The sequence below is a fragment of the Amblyomma americanum genome, chromosome 3, assembly GCF_052857255.1.
Source record: "Amblyomma americanum isolate KBUSLIRL-KWMA chromosome 3, ASM5285725v1, whole genome shotgun sequence".
In the NCBI taxonomy this organism is placed as follows: Eukaryota; Metazoa; Arthropoda; class Arachnida; order Ixodida; family Ixodidae; genus Amblyomma; species Amblyomma americanum.
In genome coordinates, this window is record NC_135499.1 from 183,342,135 (window position 1) to 183,360,610 (window position 18,476).

General features: G+C 46.8%; 1 protein-coding gene across 1 annotated transcript in view; it reads left to right on the forward strand.

The window, feature by feature from the left end:
* The window catches only part of LOC144124306 (uncharacterized), a 50,631-nt gene extending 39,604 nt beyond the window's left edge, over window positions 1-11,027 (forward strand). The window contains exons 16-21 of the mRNA XM_077656941.1: window positions 327-437; window positions 1,297-1,422; window positions 2,524-2,650; window positions 7,493-7,786; window positions 8,842-9,284; window positions 10,771-11,027. Of these exons, the coding sequence (XP_077513067.1) occupies window positions 327-437; window positions 1,297-1,422; window positions 2,524-2,650; window positions 7,493-7,786; window positions 8,842-9,284; window positions 10,771-10,905 (1,236 nt within the window). The 3' untranslated portion in view covers window positions 10,906-11,027. The remainder of the gene's footprint in view (window positions 1-326; window positions 438-1,296; window positions 1,423-2,523; window positions 2,651-7,492; window positions 7,787-8,841; window positions 9,285-10,770) is intronic.
* Window positions 11,028-18,476: the final 7,449 nt, after the last annotated feature.

Consider the following 18,476-nt stretch of genomic DNA (forward strand, 5'->3'; position numbering starts at 1 on the left):
ACCCGTACAGCTATAGTGCACTATAGTGCAGCTGTGTCAGAGTTCCGACCCTAAATTTAGCCGGTGCGATTGCGCCCTTAGAGGCCTCGTGCGCGCTCCGATATTTTTTTTGCCTGGATTTTAACCTAGATAGCGTTACGATTGTTCTTATTAGCCTTATATGATCACTTGTCTTTTATTACTTGCGTTTCAGTCGTAATAACTCGCACGCCTTTCTTGTATCCCTTACATGATTAATGCGAACGCTTTTGAACTAATTGGAATAATTAAACTTGGTACCTCTTTCCTGTGGTTAAGTTTGGCGACCGTTGCTCTTTTTATCACAGTGGCATCTTGGAGCGTTCATGGAAACTCTAACCCCGACATTTCGAGGCTTCAACAGTTTCTACGGTTTCTACAACGGGGAAGAGGACTACTACACCCACAGCGCGACTTTTGTGCGTATGCAGAAGGCTGAAACAGGCCTGGGTCTTTACTTTGGGTCCATTTCTTAGGAGTAGATACTGCATCGCCCACAGTGCGCACTGATTCGCCAGTGCACAGGAAACGGTTCTGGCTCACACTTCCGACAGCATGCGTTCGGCTATCCGTAAAAGGAGCGACACGCGCTGGACATGAAAGCCCTATTGCTATCTGTGTGTCATCCAACTATGAGAAATCTATAGTATACTACAAGCTTGCTCTCACAATAACTTTGGAAGAACACCTTGGCCATTTCGATGCGTAGAGGCTGCGGCTAAGGTGCTGCCGCAGTTGAGTAAGAGTTGCCGACAGAAGCAGTGGCCGCAAATTATTTTATTTTCATCCAAAGAAAATAATACAGAGCCCTAGTGGCTTTATTGCAGTTCACACTTTGTGGCACTTTATGCTTTGCCAGTGTTCAAAACTACGAGGAACTCTTGCCTTTATCTCTCTGAAAGTAAAGACTTCCACAAATGCTACAAGAGCCTCACTGTGCGGCTTAGAAGCAAACCCTCTGGACTCTGTACTTTTGACGAAGGCTCTGATTTCCTCAACGGCAGGTACAAGCAAATCTGCATACATAGTTAAAGTATGTAACCTTCTAAAGGTATATGTTTTCTATAGGTTGACCGTTGTGTATTGAAATTTTATAATTATGCTAGTCTTTAGATTATCATAGGTGCTAGCTCTCATTCCATAATGAAGAAAAAATTCCTTTGCCGGCGCATGTGCCTCACTTGGCGGCTACACTTGAAAGAGTGAACACTTCACTGTGTATGAACTGGCGTATCTTTCGGTGCGGCATTTTTTTCATTGCATCTTGCTACTTCGCAGGCAAACCACACCGGCCTTGATTTCTGGTTAAACACGGAACCTCGCTGGGAGGACAAAGGGATTTATTCTACAACGCTTTACACACAGAGGGCTCAATATCTCATTCGCCACAGGCAAAAGGAGAAGGTGAGCCAGCAGTATGACAGTTTTGCAGCAGGCGTTTTTTTTTCTCCTTACCGTGGAGCTGCTAATTTTTGTGGCGTGCTCTGTGACCTGGGCTTAATCTGCGTGATAGCTAGGGAGTGTGTATTCTTAAACCGATAGCTCTAAGGCTGCTCTTCAGCGGTAAATGTGGCCTCGGCGATGAGGCTAGAAACCCACGTGACGCGTGGAGGTCTCGAATCAAAATATTCGAGAAAAGTATTTGCTACGCGAAATATAGGTTGGTATATGTATCCGACGACATAACTTCAGAAAAAATTCATAAACTTTAGCCCCGATTCGAACCCACACCCTTCGGTCGCTTGGCAGGGGCGCCACCGACTAGACCAAGTAAGCCTTTTTTAAACTTTTTATTTTTTACGCTGAAAATACGTTCTATTTACATGAACTATTTACAATGGCTTTAGGAAGCGCCAGAAAAGACATCTGAAAAAGACAGATCAACATAACACTGGACGGCACTCACGCTCGCATATGCAGTTTTGGTATAAGCTGGGTTTATACGTATGTGATGTGGTTTTCACGAAATGTGACACCTTGTGGGTATATGCTAATGAGTAAGTGTGTCATTCGAGGTGGAAATAGGAAATAAGCCGGTAGCAAAGCGTATGTTGGCGTTTCATGTGCAATTTGCTTGAAGCGCACAATGGCGCCTGCATGCGGTGGCCACCAGAAAACCTGCCGGTTTGACGTACGCCGCTGCTACAACAGATGGCACGCGGGCAGCATAAAGTTTTTTTCAGTGCGGAACTTGCATCCGGGTGGAACGCTTCTTTTTATCCATGCGATTGTGTAGTGCAGTGACTACTAATCAATATCTGTGTATACAGAAATAACATTATGCTGGTAAATTGCTGGGCGGAAGAGTTTAAAGAGAAGAATATCGACACTGTGTTGGGATAAATGTGGGAATGTGAACCAAGAACAGCGACTGTATGTAAGGAGAAACCGCTGAAGGAAGCCATTAACGATACCATTTAATTCATACCATTCAAGGCGAAGCTTGAGCGTCCCCTGAATATTTTTCATACATGCAGGCTCATGCGTTTGTCGCTTGTCCCGCAGCCACTCTTTCTTTTCCTGAGCTACCAGGCACCCCACGGAACCGAAGGCCCTATACCTCTTGAGGCTCCGCAGGAGAATATTGACAAGTTTCCTTACATAGGAGAAGAAAGCAGGACCATTTTTGCAGGTCAGTGGGCTTGGTAATACACTCGGGTGAACCCTACTGGGTAGGCCAATCCCGGCTTTTCTCCCGTCACTTGCCGCTGTGTACTTGCGTAAAGTGAAACATACTTCAGTTTTACAGCGAAAGCTACAATAGCTTTGTACAAGCCGTTTAGCAGAAGCAATTTAGGGGTTACAACGGCAGCCGTGTAACGCGTTTGCGTAACACGTTAGGTGGACAGCATCGCCGCGTACTGCTTTGTCAAAAATATACAGCCCCACGGGGTTTGCTTCGAAACCGTGTAGCGGAACTCTTAAGCAGATTTCATACTCCTAACCTTGGGAGGACTTAAGCTCCTCCCGCCTTCGCACGGTTAGGGCCCCTGAGTATGTGAAAAGAGCCCCGCTGCAGAGCTCAGAAGCAGACCCCTTGGGCTGCATACCTTTGACAAAGACAAGACTGTGCGGCAAAGTGCGATTGAGGTTTCCTGCTCATCCAGGGAGTCAGTTAGGCGCCTTTAATTTCCTCAGAACGAACGTAGTTGTTCACGGCGCGGTTGAGGTGTCCACCGAGAAGTGAGATAGTTACTGCACATTTTCTTTCCTAAAAAATCACTAACTTTAATAAAACCTCTCTTTGAGAAAAGGAAAGGCACATAACTGCGTCACTTTCTAAGTGGACACCACCGCCACCTCACTGTACGATTGAGGTGATCAGTGACCCAATGAGCCAGTTATGCGCCTTTCTTGTCCTCAGAACCAACGGATGGTTCAGACTGCGAATAACACAACACTGGGAACTAGACTATTTGTTCCGTGCAAGGTGGTGGTGGTGGTGAAAACATTTATTGTTTCTTGAGCCTTATCATTGCAGCCTACTGATGGGTCGGCTCGATATCGGGTAGGGTGGTCTCTTGAGAGCTTGTGGCTCTCAGCGACTCTTAGATCCCAGTCCACCAGCTGCTTTTGTGCAGCCGGGTCCGAGCTGGACACTGCGACCTCCCATCGCTCTACGTCGGTGAGTCGCCTTTCGGAGGGTGGCTGGAACTCAGAACCAATGTAGTTGATATGGTGAAAGTCCACTATGGGTGCCTCGGAGAGGGTGCGTTTAGAGGAGAAAAGACGGGCCGATAAGGACAAGCCGAGCTGGGGATATAAAGGCGCAGGATTAGAGCTGGCGCCAGGTCATCTGTTCGAGTTAGAGATTTGGGCGGGGGTAGGACACGGAAAACGCGCCCTGGAGTCCGTGAAGTGTGCCAGGAACGCGACCGAATCGAAGATCTCAAGCTGAAGATGCTCAAGGATACACGTTAGCCTAAAGACGGGCCAAAGGTGGGACTGTGAGACGCCCAATGGGGCAGCCGCCTCTGAAACATCAAAATGGCCTGCCACGCTCTCGGCCGTTAATTCCAATCAGCTGTCGCTGAATAATGCACTAAGCCGATAAGCTTAGTTGTAATATTTATTGGTACCCAAGTTCGAAATTTTACGCTGCTGCTTTTCAGCACCTCCAATTGCTGCATATAAAGTAGCAAATATACATGCTTGAAAACAAAGGCGGAAAGCGTGTCTATAACTGAAAATAGTTGGACCACCAGACGCAATTCGTATGTTTGGGCCTTGAAGAATAAAAAGAGAAAAAGGTTAATTCGGAAATACTGCAGTGGATACTGAGTGTGTGGGGCTTTATTTGGGGGGAATAAATACGTTCTTCCCGTTTTAACCGCGGCTGTCACTGTTCGAAGCCTCCAGACCCCACCCCGTGATCGCGTACGCTACCGAGCGCTCGCCAACGACGGCGGACCTGGCTCTGGCGGAAGAAAGGGACGACAAATTGGCTGACACAAACAGGCATTTATTGCTGCAGCAACAACAACGCCAGCTAGCAACAAAATACTCTAATGAATCAAGGTCGTCCGACTCACCAGCAAGGTTAAGAGCGAATGTTCGCCCACGCTAGGGTAAGGGATACTCCGAAGGCGGGATGGGACAAGATACTGAAGCCAGTCTTCCCGCCGCTTCCTCGCCCCGCTGAAGAAGAGCAAAGCCGCGTGCGAAACGTCCGCTCGCGCCGACGATCCCAGCCGAAGAGCCTCCGGCCCTGTCCCGCGCGCAAGCTGCAAGCAGTCTCTCGCGCTGCGACGCTGGCGCCCTCCCTTGTTAGTTAAGGTAACTAACAAGGAAATGTGCCCCTCCTCGAGGCGAGGCTGCTGCTGCATGGTGCCTCGCGGGAAAGCAAACCACAAGGGGAAACTGGGGGGCCCCACATCCTCCCAACCTTAAATAGACCCTGCCGCCTGAAAGCACACGCTATGGAGGAGTCTCCTGGTCTTCATGAACTTGAGGCAGGTCTTGCAGCGGAGGTCACGCCGACAGCATCCACGCAAACTTCCGCGGTTTTTCGAAGGCGGCGTGAAGGTCTCCGCTGGGACGACTCGCATGGCCCGCGGACTCCGTGTCCGCAGGCCCTCGAATAGAAGGCCAGTTGAAAACTGCAGGCCAGGTCTGCAGTAGTCGCCAGGGCAACAACAGCCGGAGGTGACTGCTGACTGGTCTCGCCACAGCTGCCCCGGATGGATGCGGCAAACAGGATACAAACCGCTCTGTCGCAGCAGGTGACAGCGCGACGATGTGCGCCGGACAGGAAGCCTGGGTGTCTGCACCGGATCTGCAAAATTGCCGAAACGCTCTCGGCGTGCTTTTAACGTAGGTCACGGGAGGGGAAACGGCATCCGCAAGGGCCTCATGGCACAATGCTTAAATCGCTTGCAAAACGTTTCAGGCGGCTGTGCAGACGCAAAGTTCGAGTGAACAAAGCCCTTTCTTGAGTTGAACAAGACTGCTCAGTTCGTGCGAGGTTACAAAAAAGAGTGCGCGATAAAGTGAGCACCTCCGGACACTACGGTCCGGTGGTCGTGCCTCTTAATTCTGACGTGGTGCAGGCAGCTCCGAAAAGCATTAGGCCTGACTACCACTGACAACGGCCGTGAGCAAAACAAACACCCGAGACGGGTTACGTGCGCGCAGCCGCGAGGAGACGTCAGCTTTGTGGGGTGGTCCTGCCCCGCTCACTGCACGTAGAAGCTTCTGAGCGGTCGGCGCCCACCGTATCGGACGGTGTCGGAGCGCCCGGGGCCGAGCTGCAATACCATCGAGCTCGTAGTGGCACCCGTGGCCCCAGGCCACCCGGCTCCCGGAGCCGCGACTCCCAGAGTCGAAAAAGAGACAGCAGAGAATTATATATACACAAAACTCGGACCACCCACGCGACTTCCGTGCTCACTCGCCTCGGGCTCGGCAACTCCGCGGGCGCTAGGCCTCGCGCTCCCTCGATGTGGACCAAGTGGTTCTCGTGAAGAAATTCCAGGGAAACTTGACGAAAACCACGCTGAGCATGTCGAAAAGTTCAAACATGCTGCAGCATAATGCACCTCGAACTCAAGAAAGCATGCCGCAGGGCCTAGCGATAAAAATTCAGTCCAGGCTTAGCAGTTAGCAAGTCCGGACAGAGAGCGTCCCTCGAACCGAACAGACAGCCGTCCATTGTTCCAAGAGCAGGCCCCACGTTCGGCGCCAGATGTGGGGTTGAATTGGGGGAGATAAAGAGTTTCTCCCCGCTTAATCGCGGCTCACGCAGTTCAAAACCACCAGACCCCAAGACGCCAGACGCTACCGAGCGCACGCCAACCACGGCGGGCCTTGCTCTGAGGAACAAAGGAACGACACATTGGCTGACACAAGCAGGCATTAATTGCTATAGCAACAATAACGCCAGCTAGCAACAAAATACGCAAATGAATCAAGGTCGTCCGGCGCACCAGCAAGGTTACGAGCTAATGTTCGCCTACGCTAGTGCAAGGGATACTCCGAAGGCCGGACGGGACGAGATACGGGAGCCACTCTTCACTTCGCTTCCTCGCCCCGCTGACGAAGAGCGGAGCCGCGTGCGAAACGTCCGCTCGCGCCGACGATCCCAGCCGAAGTTCCTCATCCTCTCTCCCGCGCGCGAGCTGCAAGTCGTCTCTCGCGCTGCGACGCTGGCGCCCTCTCTTGTTAGTTAGGGTAACTAACCAGGAAAGTGCCCCTCTTCGAGGCGAGGCTGCTGCAGACTGTGCATCGCGGGAGAGCAAACCACTAGGAGAAACTGCGGGGGCTGATTCCCCACAAGTGCCACTGCTGCCCAAATGCATTCTCAGGGAGAGCAGATTAGCACGGCTTTCATCTCTTCATTTTTTCACTGGACCTGGTGTGGAAGCCTGTGTAACCTATAGAAAATATTCCGGACTTCGTCATTATGTTATTCCTTTTGATCTTGCTCGTCCTCTTATATCATGTGGATTATATGAATAACCTAGTACGCAGTGTGCGCTATGCATGGCTGTGTATACGCAATGTACGCTTCTAAATGCATGATCATTTTTATTTTACTACGTAAGGGACACTACTGCATGCTTATAGGGGTGGCCTACCCACCCACGGCCACCCTCGAGAGGAGATAAAGATAGCACCAGTGCTCTGCGAGCGAAGTACGAAAAGCGGAAATATTAGATAACGCTGCAGTCACAGAATACAGGACCGCTTACAATCCCAACACGAGATTTAATCGGAAGAGCATCAAGGAAAAATCACTTTTTACGCAAGATCACTGCGTGATATCTTCTTATGTTATTTTTTATCCAGGTAAGCTTTTACCTGAATAGGACTTCAATATAGGTCCTATATTAAGCGGTACCAGGAATAAGAGGAATGTACTATGTTGCAAAAAAAAGATATCTTTGCAAGATAACATGACAACACTCGTTCCTACGGGAGCCCATTTAATGCACCTGGACGTTGAATGCTCTGCGCCCACTCTCTTTATCGGCAGGCATGCTAGACGCGATGGACCAATCGATAGGTGAAGTGTTCCAGACACTCGGAGAAGCTGGAATGCTAAACAGCACCGTCGTCATCTTCAGCAGCGACAACGGCGGCACGCCGTTTGGCAGCCACTCCAGCCGCAGCTTCAACTGGCCGTTGAGGGGGACGAAAATGTCTGTGTGGGAAGGATCCACCAGGGTGCCAGCCTTTGTATGGAGTCCTCTGCTCACCAGAAGACGGAGGGTGTCCCACCAGCTTATGCACTTCACGGACTGGTTGCCCACACTCTACAAGATAGCCGGTTGGTGCTTCACTCTAAATGTTTAGATCCCAAATCATTCGTTGAGATCTCCCCCCCCCCCCCGCATCCGCATATTCTTGGCATGTTTGCGTTGTGCTTGAGTGGATTGTAATGCGTGAAACAATTGCCATAGGCAAGAGACTTTGGCTACATATACTCTTGGTACCAGCTCTTTAAACACCACCTGCCAGTCCGAGTGAAACTGCAGTCCAAAAAAGAACGAATACTGGATAAGCAGCAGTCCAAGGCACGTAGTCGACTTGCTAAGATAAACCTAATGTTCAGTCCCTAAAACTTTACACTTTTTCATCGGGAGCGCGGGCTTCGTTGTGTTTCGAACGGCGGAAGCTAGTGGGTTTGCTCTCGCACTGGAAGTTGCTGCAGTCGCAGCTACCCTTACAACGGGTCTTGGATGCTGCTTTTGAAGTCTTTTGAGTACTTTTGCCCTGAAAGAAACTCTGCTCCTGCAAATCTGCAATTTTTTTTGCGGAGGTCACTGCAATCCCCCCCCCCCCCCCCCTTCCTCATGGCCCTTAAAAAGCTCCACGTGTTCTATGCGGGATTGTTGTGGTGTCGAAGGCGAGCAATTAGTAGCTAGATTTGCATTTGAAGTTAAGCCATCAGTGCTATGCGCTCTCACTGCTATATGGTATTTGTATAAGGATAACTTTCGTTTCTTGCTGAAAGAAAGCACGAAGGGAGGAACACACATGCAGGACGAACTATTGTCACGAGTTCTTCTGTGCGTGCTTGCACGTGTTTGTGTTAACGATTAACTTTTATGACGCTTAACCAAAGGCTCATTGCTCATCATTCACTAAGGTGCGCAGCATCTTCTCTTACTGTTGAAAATCAGGTGTGTGAATATAAAGCCTTCTAAAGTAAAGACAAAGCTAGGCTCCTATTTTTCTTCTTATGCCTACCCTATTAGTTTTGCGTTTTATTTCGCGCGGTAGCGTTGAGCCACATATAAGTTGTCATATAGATCGGGAGCTCAAGAAACATCAGTCGGCGTCACCTAGACGTTACTTTTTATACCCAGCCTACGCTTTCAGGAGGCGATGTGGCAAGCCTTGGAGATGTGGACGGACTGGACATGTGGGAACATCTGTCCACTGGCGCGCCTTCTCCTCGCACTGAGATGCTTTACAACACTGACACACTTGACCCGAAGTCCACGGTGACAGCAATTCGTAACTCGCGGTACAAACTTGTGCTAGACAGGACCGAAGAAGACAATGGTCGCTACCCTACTGCCGGCGGCCGTCGGCCTCATAACGATCTCGACCGGTTGCTTGTCCAGTCGACCGCAGCGGCGGTGCTCAGGGACCTGTACAAGACTGACCGCTTGAGGTTTCCAAGAAGCTGGAGACGACGAGCCACGCTTACGTGCGGCCGCAGTATTGGCAAAAACTTTTCTCCTGATGATGCTGTATTCCTGTTCGATATCATCAAAGATCCCTGTGAACTCAACAACCTGGCCGAATCTCTTCCGGAGGTAAGTGTCTAACGCCTGTCATCGTGATGGCCCGTATTGGAATTTGTTTCTCTACAATTTAGAGAAAACGTAATTTAGACAAACATCAGGGCGTGACGGCCCAGAGGTACGGTGGCGCTGACGTCACCAGTCACATTCGTTGTACTGCATCGGTGGTCTAATCGTTTGAGCATCCACCTTTTCATGCGGGAGGTACGGGGTTCGATCGCTATAGTGGCGCCGGCTACCAAGCGGTGGCGCAACGCATACAGACTTTCCCATGGGCTGGTGTTCGGATTCTCTGGAGTACAAATCTTAGGAAATGATTCTTAGGCCCTACCTTGCGTAGAGAAAAATGCCTCGTGCCTAGAGCTATTTTTGCAAACCTGCCCTTGCACCAGTAAAATTTATCATCACCATCACTTTCGTTGTGCAAGCAAAGTGGCGAGCGTCCGCTTTTGGTATACCACGCTGGCACAGTTTTGGGCAACATTCGCGATAAGCGGAGAAGTTGTGTAGCGGTGGGCCGCACTGGAAGGCACAAGAAAAGAATCGGCAATTTTTTTTTCATAATGGTGCAGAAATACTCCTTTCCTAGTGTCCAAGTAGTTTTCAGACGGCCACTCCTACAACGTGAAAGCGCCATTAAACAACTGGGGTGCTGCTGTCTTAATACGAAGGCCCAGCCATGTAGGTAGCAGATTCTGTGACACTCGAAAGTTGTCAATAAATTTGCTTCGTAAAGATTTTTCGTCGAACCTTTCATGGCAAAGCCAAGAGTTTGACTCTGAAATTCACGCGCATGAATAAAAATGTAATAATAAAAAATTCAGTCTCAATTGAGGCCGTATAAAACAAAATGCGAAAAATATATAACGTTGCGTGGTATAAGTGTAAGCGAAGATGTTGAATCTCGTACATTATTAGGAAACGTAGAATTTCGCATATTATTCGTGTGCGTGTGCTACAGAAGGACGTCTGCTGTGCAACTACATATCAAGAATGCAATATGCTTTGGATAAGCACGGTGGAATAAGAAGGCAGTTTAGACTGTCTTACTAACATCGGTCCCTTTCTGCGTGCAAACAACCGGTCTGACATGGCGCGCACATCCGAAGATATCGAAGTATAGATTAAAAAAAAATGTTTCAGAATAATGAACAGGGGAGGGGTGGAGCGTCTGATTTGAGGCGTGACCAACTAGCCCCAGTTAGAAAACAGTTGCTTCAGGTAAAAATTTGGTTGCGTACCAGGTTCCTTCTAAATGGAAAAGTAAAGTCCCTGAAGCGTCCAATCGCTAGCATCTTTGGCGCACCTCCGAAATTTGTAAGCGCACCACTTTCTCTCCCAATTTCCAATATATCAGTAGTCGTATTTCTGATTCCACTGTACCCTGACCGTAAACACATTTCCGCAGCAATCGCCTCACTGGAGCGCCACTTATGCTTCTAATTATTAAGTTCAGTGAATTGCGTGCTCATAGCGGTATGTTGTTTTCCTTTCACAGGTTGTATCTGACCTGATGAGGCGCATAGACGCATACCGAGCTGAAGCTGTACCCATGGGAAACAAGCCGAGTGATCCTGCAGCCTTTCCTGAGCTCCACAACGGGACCTGGGCGCCGTGGGTGACGCCATCGTAGCGAACATAGCCACTTTGACGATCAGCTCATACTGTTTTTAGGAGCAGGATAAAAAGTGCACCTGCAAGGCAGCGTCAGAAACAATATATTGGAATTGCACGTGCATATTGCGCTATAAAAAATAGTGCTGTGTTTTCTGAATGATTAAATTTGTCAGAAATTCATACAAGCAAACTGCACCAACAAGACAGAACAGAAATTCGGAGTTAAGCTCATTGTAATGCCTTGTCTGCATCTTTCGCTATCGTGGCTTATTGTTTTCAGGTGCGCTGTATTTCATTATGACCAGCCAACCAGCCACAACTTTCGCAATTGCTAATTTCACTGCCTTTCGTTAACGTTCCAAATTGCTCTGTGTTAAAAGATTTACTTAGCGTTATCACAACCTGCTTACTGTCGCGTCTTAAACACAGTTCGAACGTTTCAAGCCGCGGAAACACTTTGAAAATAATGGCATTAAGATTTGTTGCTGAAATTGTGTTATAGATGGAGAAAAGTCATATAAATTGGAAATTTGCAAGTATTTAAGTCCTACGCACCAGGTAAGTCCCACGTGCGGCAGACTTTATAGTGTTGTGCTTACGAATTAGCAATTGGTGTTCAAATATTCGACCACTAAAATCTCTTCTACGAACTACACCAAGCCATCCATGAAATCCATGACCTCCCACCGTAGTAAATTCCTCCTCAAACTTGAATCCTTACATAAAACGGACCCACCCAGACATACACGTCAAAGAAAGAAATGGATGGTACCTCAGATTCGCACAAACTATGGGATGCAAATTATGCAATTCTTAGTTACTAACATAATTCAAATGAATGGTGGTGTGAAAATGTCGACTGTAAAAGAAATGTTTTTATGAGAAATTTTCTCAGTCGTATAGAGGATAATGACAGTTTTTTTCGCTTATTGTTTGCTGTAGATGCTTGTACATCCTCACTGTGCCTCTTTCGAAATTGCATGGCTTATCCAAATACACCCTGTGCTCTATTATGTTGATGAATTCCGTATGCTCTCTGTTGCCTTGTAATGGGCCCCGTGCCTAGTCAAGATACTGTGAAGTAGCTTTTTGCCCAGGGGGCTTTTTCTATTTTAGAGGAATAAAGAATGTATGTATGTATGTATGTATGTATGTATGTATGTATGTATGTATGTATGTATGTATGTATGTATGTATGTATGTATGTATGTATGTATGTATGTATGTATGTATGTATGTATGTATGTATGTATGTATGTATGTATGTATGTATGTATGTATGTATGTATGTATGTATGTATGTATGTATGTATGTACGTACGTATACATGCATGCATACATGCATACATGTATGTATGTATGTATGTATGTATGTATGTATGTATGTATGTATGTATGTATGTACGTACGTACGTATACATGCATGCATACATGCATACATGTATGTATGTATGTATGTATGTATGTATGTATGTATGTATGTATGTATGTATGTATGTATGTATGTATGTATGTATGTATGTATGCATGTATCTATGTATGTATGTATGCATGTATCTATGTATCTATGTATGTATGTATGTATGTATGTATGTATGTATGTATGTATGTATGTATGTATGTATGTATGTATGTATGTATGTATGTATGTATGTATGTATGTATGTATGTATGTATGTATGTGTGTATGTATGTATGTATGTATGTAAGAGCAGGATAAGCCACCGCCTGCCACATGCTCAGTAACGTACGCTCAAGGACGAAGCAGGGCTGGATTTAAAAAAAATTGGTGCTGTCAGCTTTAATAGGCCACTATCGGTTCTTCAGGAAGTAATTGACGTTGGTGACTACTCACTTATAGGCAGCTTTGGCTACTTCTGCCGGCTATTACGCGAGCAGAACATATTCTGGTGATGGCGAAGACGCCACGGGAAGGTTGCTGCGATTAAAGAAATACCCAGTAAATGGTGGGGCTAAGAATACTGTGTCCACCGGATCAAATTCTTTGCTGGCATTACTTCTGACCTCCGTACCTACATTTTCAATCTTTGTCTAGCAATCTGGACATTTCCAGCACAGTTTGAAAGCGCCAATGCTTCTGTTCTGCACAAGAAAGATGGACAAAGTAGTTTAGCAAGTTACAGATCTATTTCTATGCCATCGTTACTCAAAAATTCTCGGAAACGCCATCCATCCACGTCTACATTCACCAACAGATAAATACAGCAATAATTTTGCATCTCAATATGGTTTCAGGAAAAACTGCTACATCAAGCCTCCCTTGCTTCATCAAAAGAGCTCATTCTGCAATAGCTAAAGGAAAACCAAAGTAAAAGTTCAGCTCATACCACATGACGACATGGCCAGCCTAGCTGTCTAGCACACCAGACACGATCAAGCACCGCCGCACAGCATACCATCGCGGCATACTGTAGAGAGAGCGGCCTGCTTTGAGCAGTGTAGGAGAGGTCGACTGGCTCACGAAGCGTAGCTCTGAAGGCTATAGAAACGACCGACTAGAAGTTCCTTCGGCACTCACACCCTAATGCCTCAGCCTCTGCTGATGGCCATCCCTTCCTCCTAATAATGGTTTCATTCATTCATTCATTCATTCATTCATTCATTCATTCATTCATTCATTCATTCATTCATGGCGACCCGCGCAACCAGAGCTGATTACTGGCCGTGCAGCTGGATGGCGCTGCGGTGCCGCGGCGCTGTGGCTCCATGCGCTGTCGCCTTTGTCATCATGTTCGGGCTGCAGGTTAGAGCTTATAGGTTCCTTCGCGCCGCTTACCTCCCTTTACCACCAGAGGACGCTGTGGTTGGCACATGCGCTGCAACGGCGGCAGGGCAGCACGTAGGGTAGGGCGAGTGAACTGAACGTTTCGCCCATGTTCGCGTATGTTCAGCTCCGTTTCCTCCTCTGTTCTGGCGCCAAGGACTCGCTCGGAGCGCCGACAACCGGAGCCAAAATCATTTCACGCTGAAAAACAGCGCGAAGCTCACGAAGAAAAAAATAGCAACGGCAAATAAAGGGGCCGATTTATTACTTTTTATCTTAGTCGTTTGGTGTGCAGCGCTGTTTTCCTCCTTTTATTCTTGAACCAACTGGCCCAGCAATCTTCTTCAACGTTTGATGCATCATGTGAATTATGGCAGGCTTGTGACAATTGTATTATTGTTATATCCACCGCCTCAGAGGCGACAGCGATGGCTGGCTTTCACATGCAATCCCTTTCTGTTCCGCAAGAATGACAAGCCGACGTAAGAAACACCTTCAGTTAAGCAGTGACATTTCATGTATACTCTAAGATGGAGCACGCACGCTGCAAATTACCCTAACTGTATAAAAATGTCGTAATACAAAGATTTATATCAAAATTTTACATCTGTTCTTCAATCAGCCCGCTGCTCAGTTAGTTTTAACTAATACAAGTATATTAAAGGTCATGGCCTGGAATATAATGGAAATAGCGGTTTTATGATATCATTTCAGCACACCTTAAAAATAATGGCATTTCTACGAAGAATTCGCCATATGCATACCTGAGAACAAATTTTCTCGGCTCCCCACTTTTAAGCTAGGAAAACGACATTGCTAGTCCCGGCACTGAGTAAAGCCTGAAATTCTACTCAGCTCTGCGTCGGTAAGCAGCAACCGACAGCTGGCCAAGCTGCAATTATTTGCAATTTAGATGGCGGGTTGAGGTGGTGTGCCGAGTTGTATCCGCTGTGAGGTTAATGTCAGTCGCGGAATCCGGGCTACTTTCAGCGACAACAAAGAGTGGCCGAAACGGGCAGCGAAACTTGTGGAAAATTAAAGAAAACATGGGCAGCTCACCTACATGGAGCTGAGTGAAATTGCTGCTATTCTTACATTGGATGTCATTCGTTTTTTTTTTTCGTAACACACGTTAAGACAAAAGAAACTATGTGTGCGTGTTGCTAATGCATGGCGTGTCCTACTGAATTACCAACGTCCCCCAAACAATAGTGGCACTGAAGATTTCCGCAGGCTAGGATGCGCCGGTGACTGCTGAGGGAATTGAGAAGTGATCGAAATTTTCAAACTTAGAACCAACAAGTTACATGCCCGGCATTAATTGGGTATATAACTTTCGATTCGCTTGCTGTGCGGTCGAGCAGCCATCAATCTTTTTTAATAAACTGCGGTATACCGACAGGCCAGCATTATGTATGCCCACACAGACATGCTTGAAACTGCAAAGTAACTTCTTTAGTAGTTTTTCGGGACTTGGAAAGTTCTTTTGCCGCCGTCGATGTGACCATTTGCACCTAAAATCCCGCGCCCACGGCGCACTTCATATTCGATGGTGGTGGACGCAATAGACAAGACTGTCGGCATTCGTGGTGGGTGAACAGCGCAACAAAGGCGGGACAAAGACAAGCCTCAGTTGCTACTCAGCTCTTGTCTTCCCTTTGTCCCGCCTTTTTTGCGCTGTTCACCCACCATGCTTATCAACTCCACAAAATCTCAGTTTTACTCAATAAGACTCTCGGCAGCATGCTCAAAGTGAACAGCGAAACCTACTTACTGGAAAAAAATTAGCTTGGAAACTGGCCACTTCATTTTGTGAAGGGCACAAGCCGACATAAGCGTTGCCGGTTTCATCTGGCTCCCGCTAGTCAGCCGCATTCGGACGGTCTCCCGTCGAGTGATGCACATCGCTGAAGTGGTGTCCATTTTACACAAAGTCGGAGGTTGGCAGGTCAGTTGGGGGAGTGCACCTTTTATCTGGTGCTAATGAGCCATCTTCAATATGACAGATGGCTTCGCAGACGCCAATAATCATGACATCCTAGATCGTCAGCATGTGCTTTAGCAGCATCGAGTAGGCTGGTTAGAGTAAAGCTTGAAGAGACTACGGGACTCAGAGTGTGATCTCGTAGTTTACGACTGATAATGGTGTTGTAAAGAAACAGGCCGCAAACGTCATGTACGAAGGCCACGAACAGAGACGACGGAGAAACGCCGGGGCTGAAGACAAAAGGGGAAGGTCTTCCGTGGATACTTGTATCAAGCTCTTTGACACTACCTTTATTGTTCTTCCATAAAAAAAAAATGTGCATTATGTCTTCACTGTAGTCCAAAAGTTAAAGATCTTCAATGGGTGTCACGCATTAATGCATCCCTTAGTGTTTCAAAAAAATTCGAAAACTTATCAAACACAGGCTTTGCTGGAGACATCATTTCGAGAATCCCGTAGGCATTATTCTGCACGGTGACGTACTGCAAATGCAGCCCCTGTTTAATGTACTTGAATAAAATCGGCATGTGAGATAAATTTGCGATTAGAGTAGGTCACATAGGCCCGAAGGCCATTTTCTGTTGCTGATTTGTACAATGGGCATTTTCAGAATAGACAGTGCCATTGAAATGATATGACGATCTAAAAGAAGAAACGAAGCATATTTGAATTTCTGCTATTCGTATCGCCATCTGAAAGGATGCAGGAAAATTAGTTGCTGGTTTCTCCTTGCATTTGGCCCTGAGCAAAAAATATTACTTCTGGCCCCTGCGACACTTTTGGCGGGCTAAAGCATAATGCTTGATGAAACAGACAGAAGCCCCTGATTCTTGCCGACTTTTTATGCGTGTGGAAATCGCGCTGGTACATACACTGAACGCAAGAGGCAGATCATGTGAACTCCGGGTTTCAGTCCGCACCTGTAATCTGAAAGCACGGATCACTAACACAGCTGATGCTACGCAGCAGCCACACTTGCGCTGCATCATGTGTCGCAATGTAACTGAGCCACCCAGGCATTTGTTAGCACTCTCGCTACATCCGCTTTCAGGAGGCAATGTAGCGAAGCTTCATGGGCGAACTGGTCGGACCTAATATGTGGTGCCTTTTTCCCATGGACTCAGCTCTCCTCGCATAGAAGTGCCGGACAACATAGAAAAGTTTATCAACGGCACAGCTCTGCGTATCTCTTGATATAAGCTGGTGCTGGACGGTGCCCCCTTCTTCAATGGGCGGTACCGCACATCTGCTGCCTCTCGCCTGTACAAAGATTTCGGCAGACTGCTGGCATATCAACGCTCTCCAAAGTGCTGCTTAAGCCCTTCAACAAGAAGAGCCAACTTGTGCTCACCAGGGGCTAGAAGAAAAAAGCCACGTGACGTGTATCTGGTGGTGGGAGAGGAACTTTGATCTAACCGACTAGCTCTGCCTATTCGACAGCGTTAAATATCACTGTGGACCGAAGGATTGTGTCAGCATGCTCCCGCAGGTCGGTATTCAAGGTTCCGTTGTCTCTGGTGGTGAAAGGAAGGCACAGCAGCGCTATTTCTCATGTCAGCAAGCTTTATAGGCGAAGAGCTGAACTGAACAGACTTCGACTGTTGCTTACTAGCACGCATCATGACACCACCCCTCTGCGTGTGGCGAGTGTTTTTTTTTACTTTGCTTACCATCGCCTACGGAACTCAACAAAACATTGTGACTAACGCGCGAGGATTAACTTAATAACCACCTTGTTATAAATGATATTTTCCTTTTTTAAGGCATTAGAACGTGACACTATCGACAACAACATGACGTTAAATATGCGTACTATCACTCTTTGTGCAACCTGGAACACACAATATGTGGCTGCCGCTCCTTTCACGACGCTCACGATACATTAAATGAGGTCAATCTATGCGCCACCTTAGTACGAATTAGTGCTTTACTCGATAACTTTTTATTTTGCCTTACGACATGTGTACGTGTCACGTAGAAAAAAAATTTCTTCGAGCCATGGTCACCACCTTAAGTTCGCAAATGATAAAAAGCTGTCTATTAAAAAAAAATTGTAAAAAATAATTTTTACGCATGACCGTGAGATGACTTTCATTTGAATAAAAGAAATTGTGGTTTTATGTAGAAAGTCTTAATATGAATATCCTAAATTTTTTCCCAAATATGAAACAGTGGGAAATTTACAAAATCATGATATTTACAAGTCTTCATTAATACTTTGTTCTCACAGAAATAATTACAACTGTATGATCTTATTATACAGAACTCAAAGAAGCTAATAAAAATGCTTCGGAGCACAAGGAATGTAAATCAGGCAAAAAGAGTATACTCTAAACATAAGCTTTTGATTAGGTTTTCTTTTTTATCGTTTGCTGAGGAGGCTAATTTTTAGCACAGTAACACCATTTAGTATGATTTAAAAAATCGAAGATGGTCGAGCACCAAATGTCAGTCATATGGGATGGAATGATCCGCATTACATTGCGCTAGAAACTTCTCGTCTCGGCTCAGAATATTCTCAAACAACACAATGACACACAAGGCAGGCGAATGCAGTGTTTGCAAGGCTGGCGAAACTGCAAACTTTGTGAATTCGTTACAGGAGCGAAGTTCGTTCCCACATAGCGCTGCTTAAGCCCTTCAACAAGAAAAGCCAAATTGTGCGCACCAGGGGCTGGAGGGAAAAACCACGTGACGTGTAGCTAGCTGTGGAATAGGAACTTCGACACACAATAGTGTTGGCCCAACAAATATATAAATTGCATGCGTTGCAAATATACAGCAAAGCTGAATGGACTCGCACCTCATTCGGCCT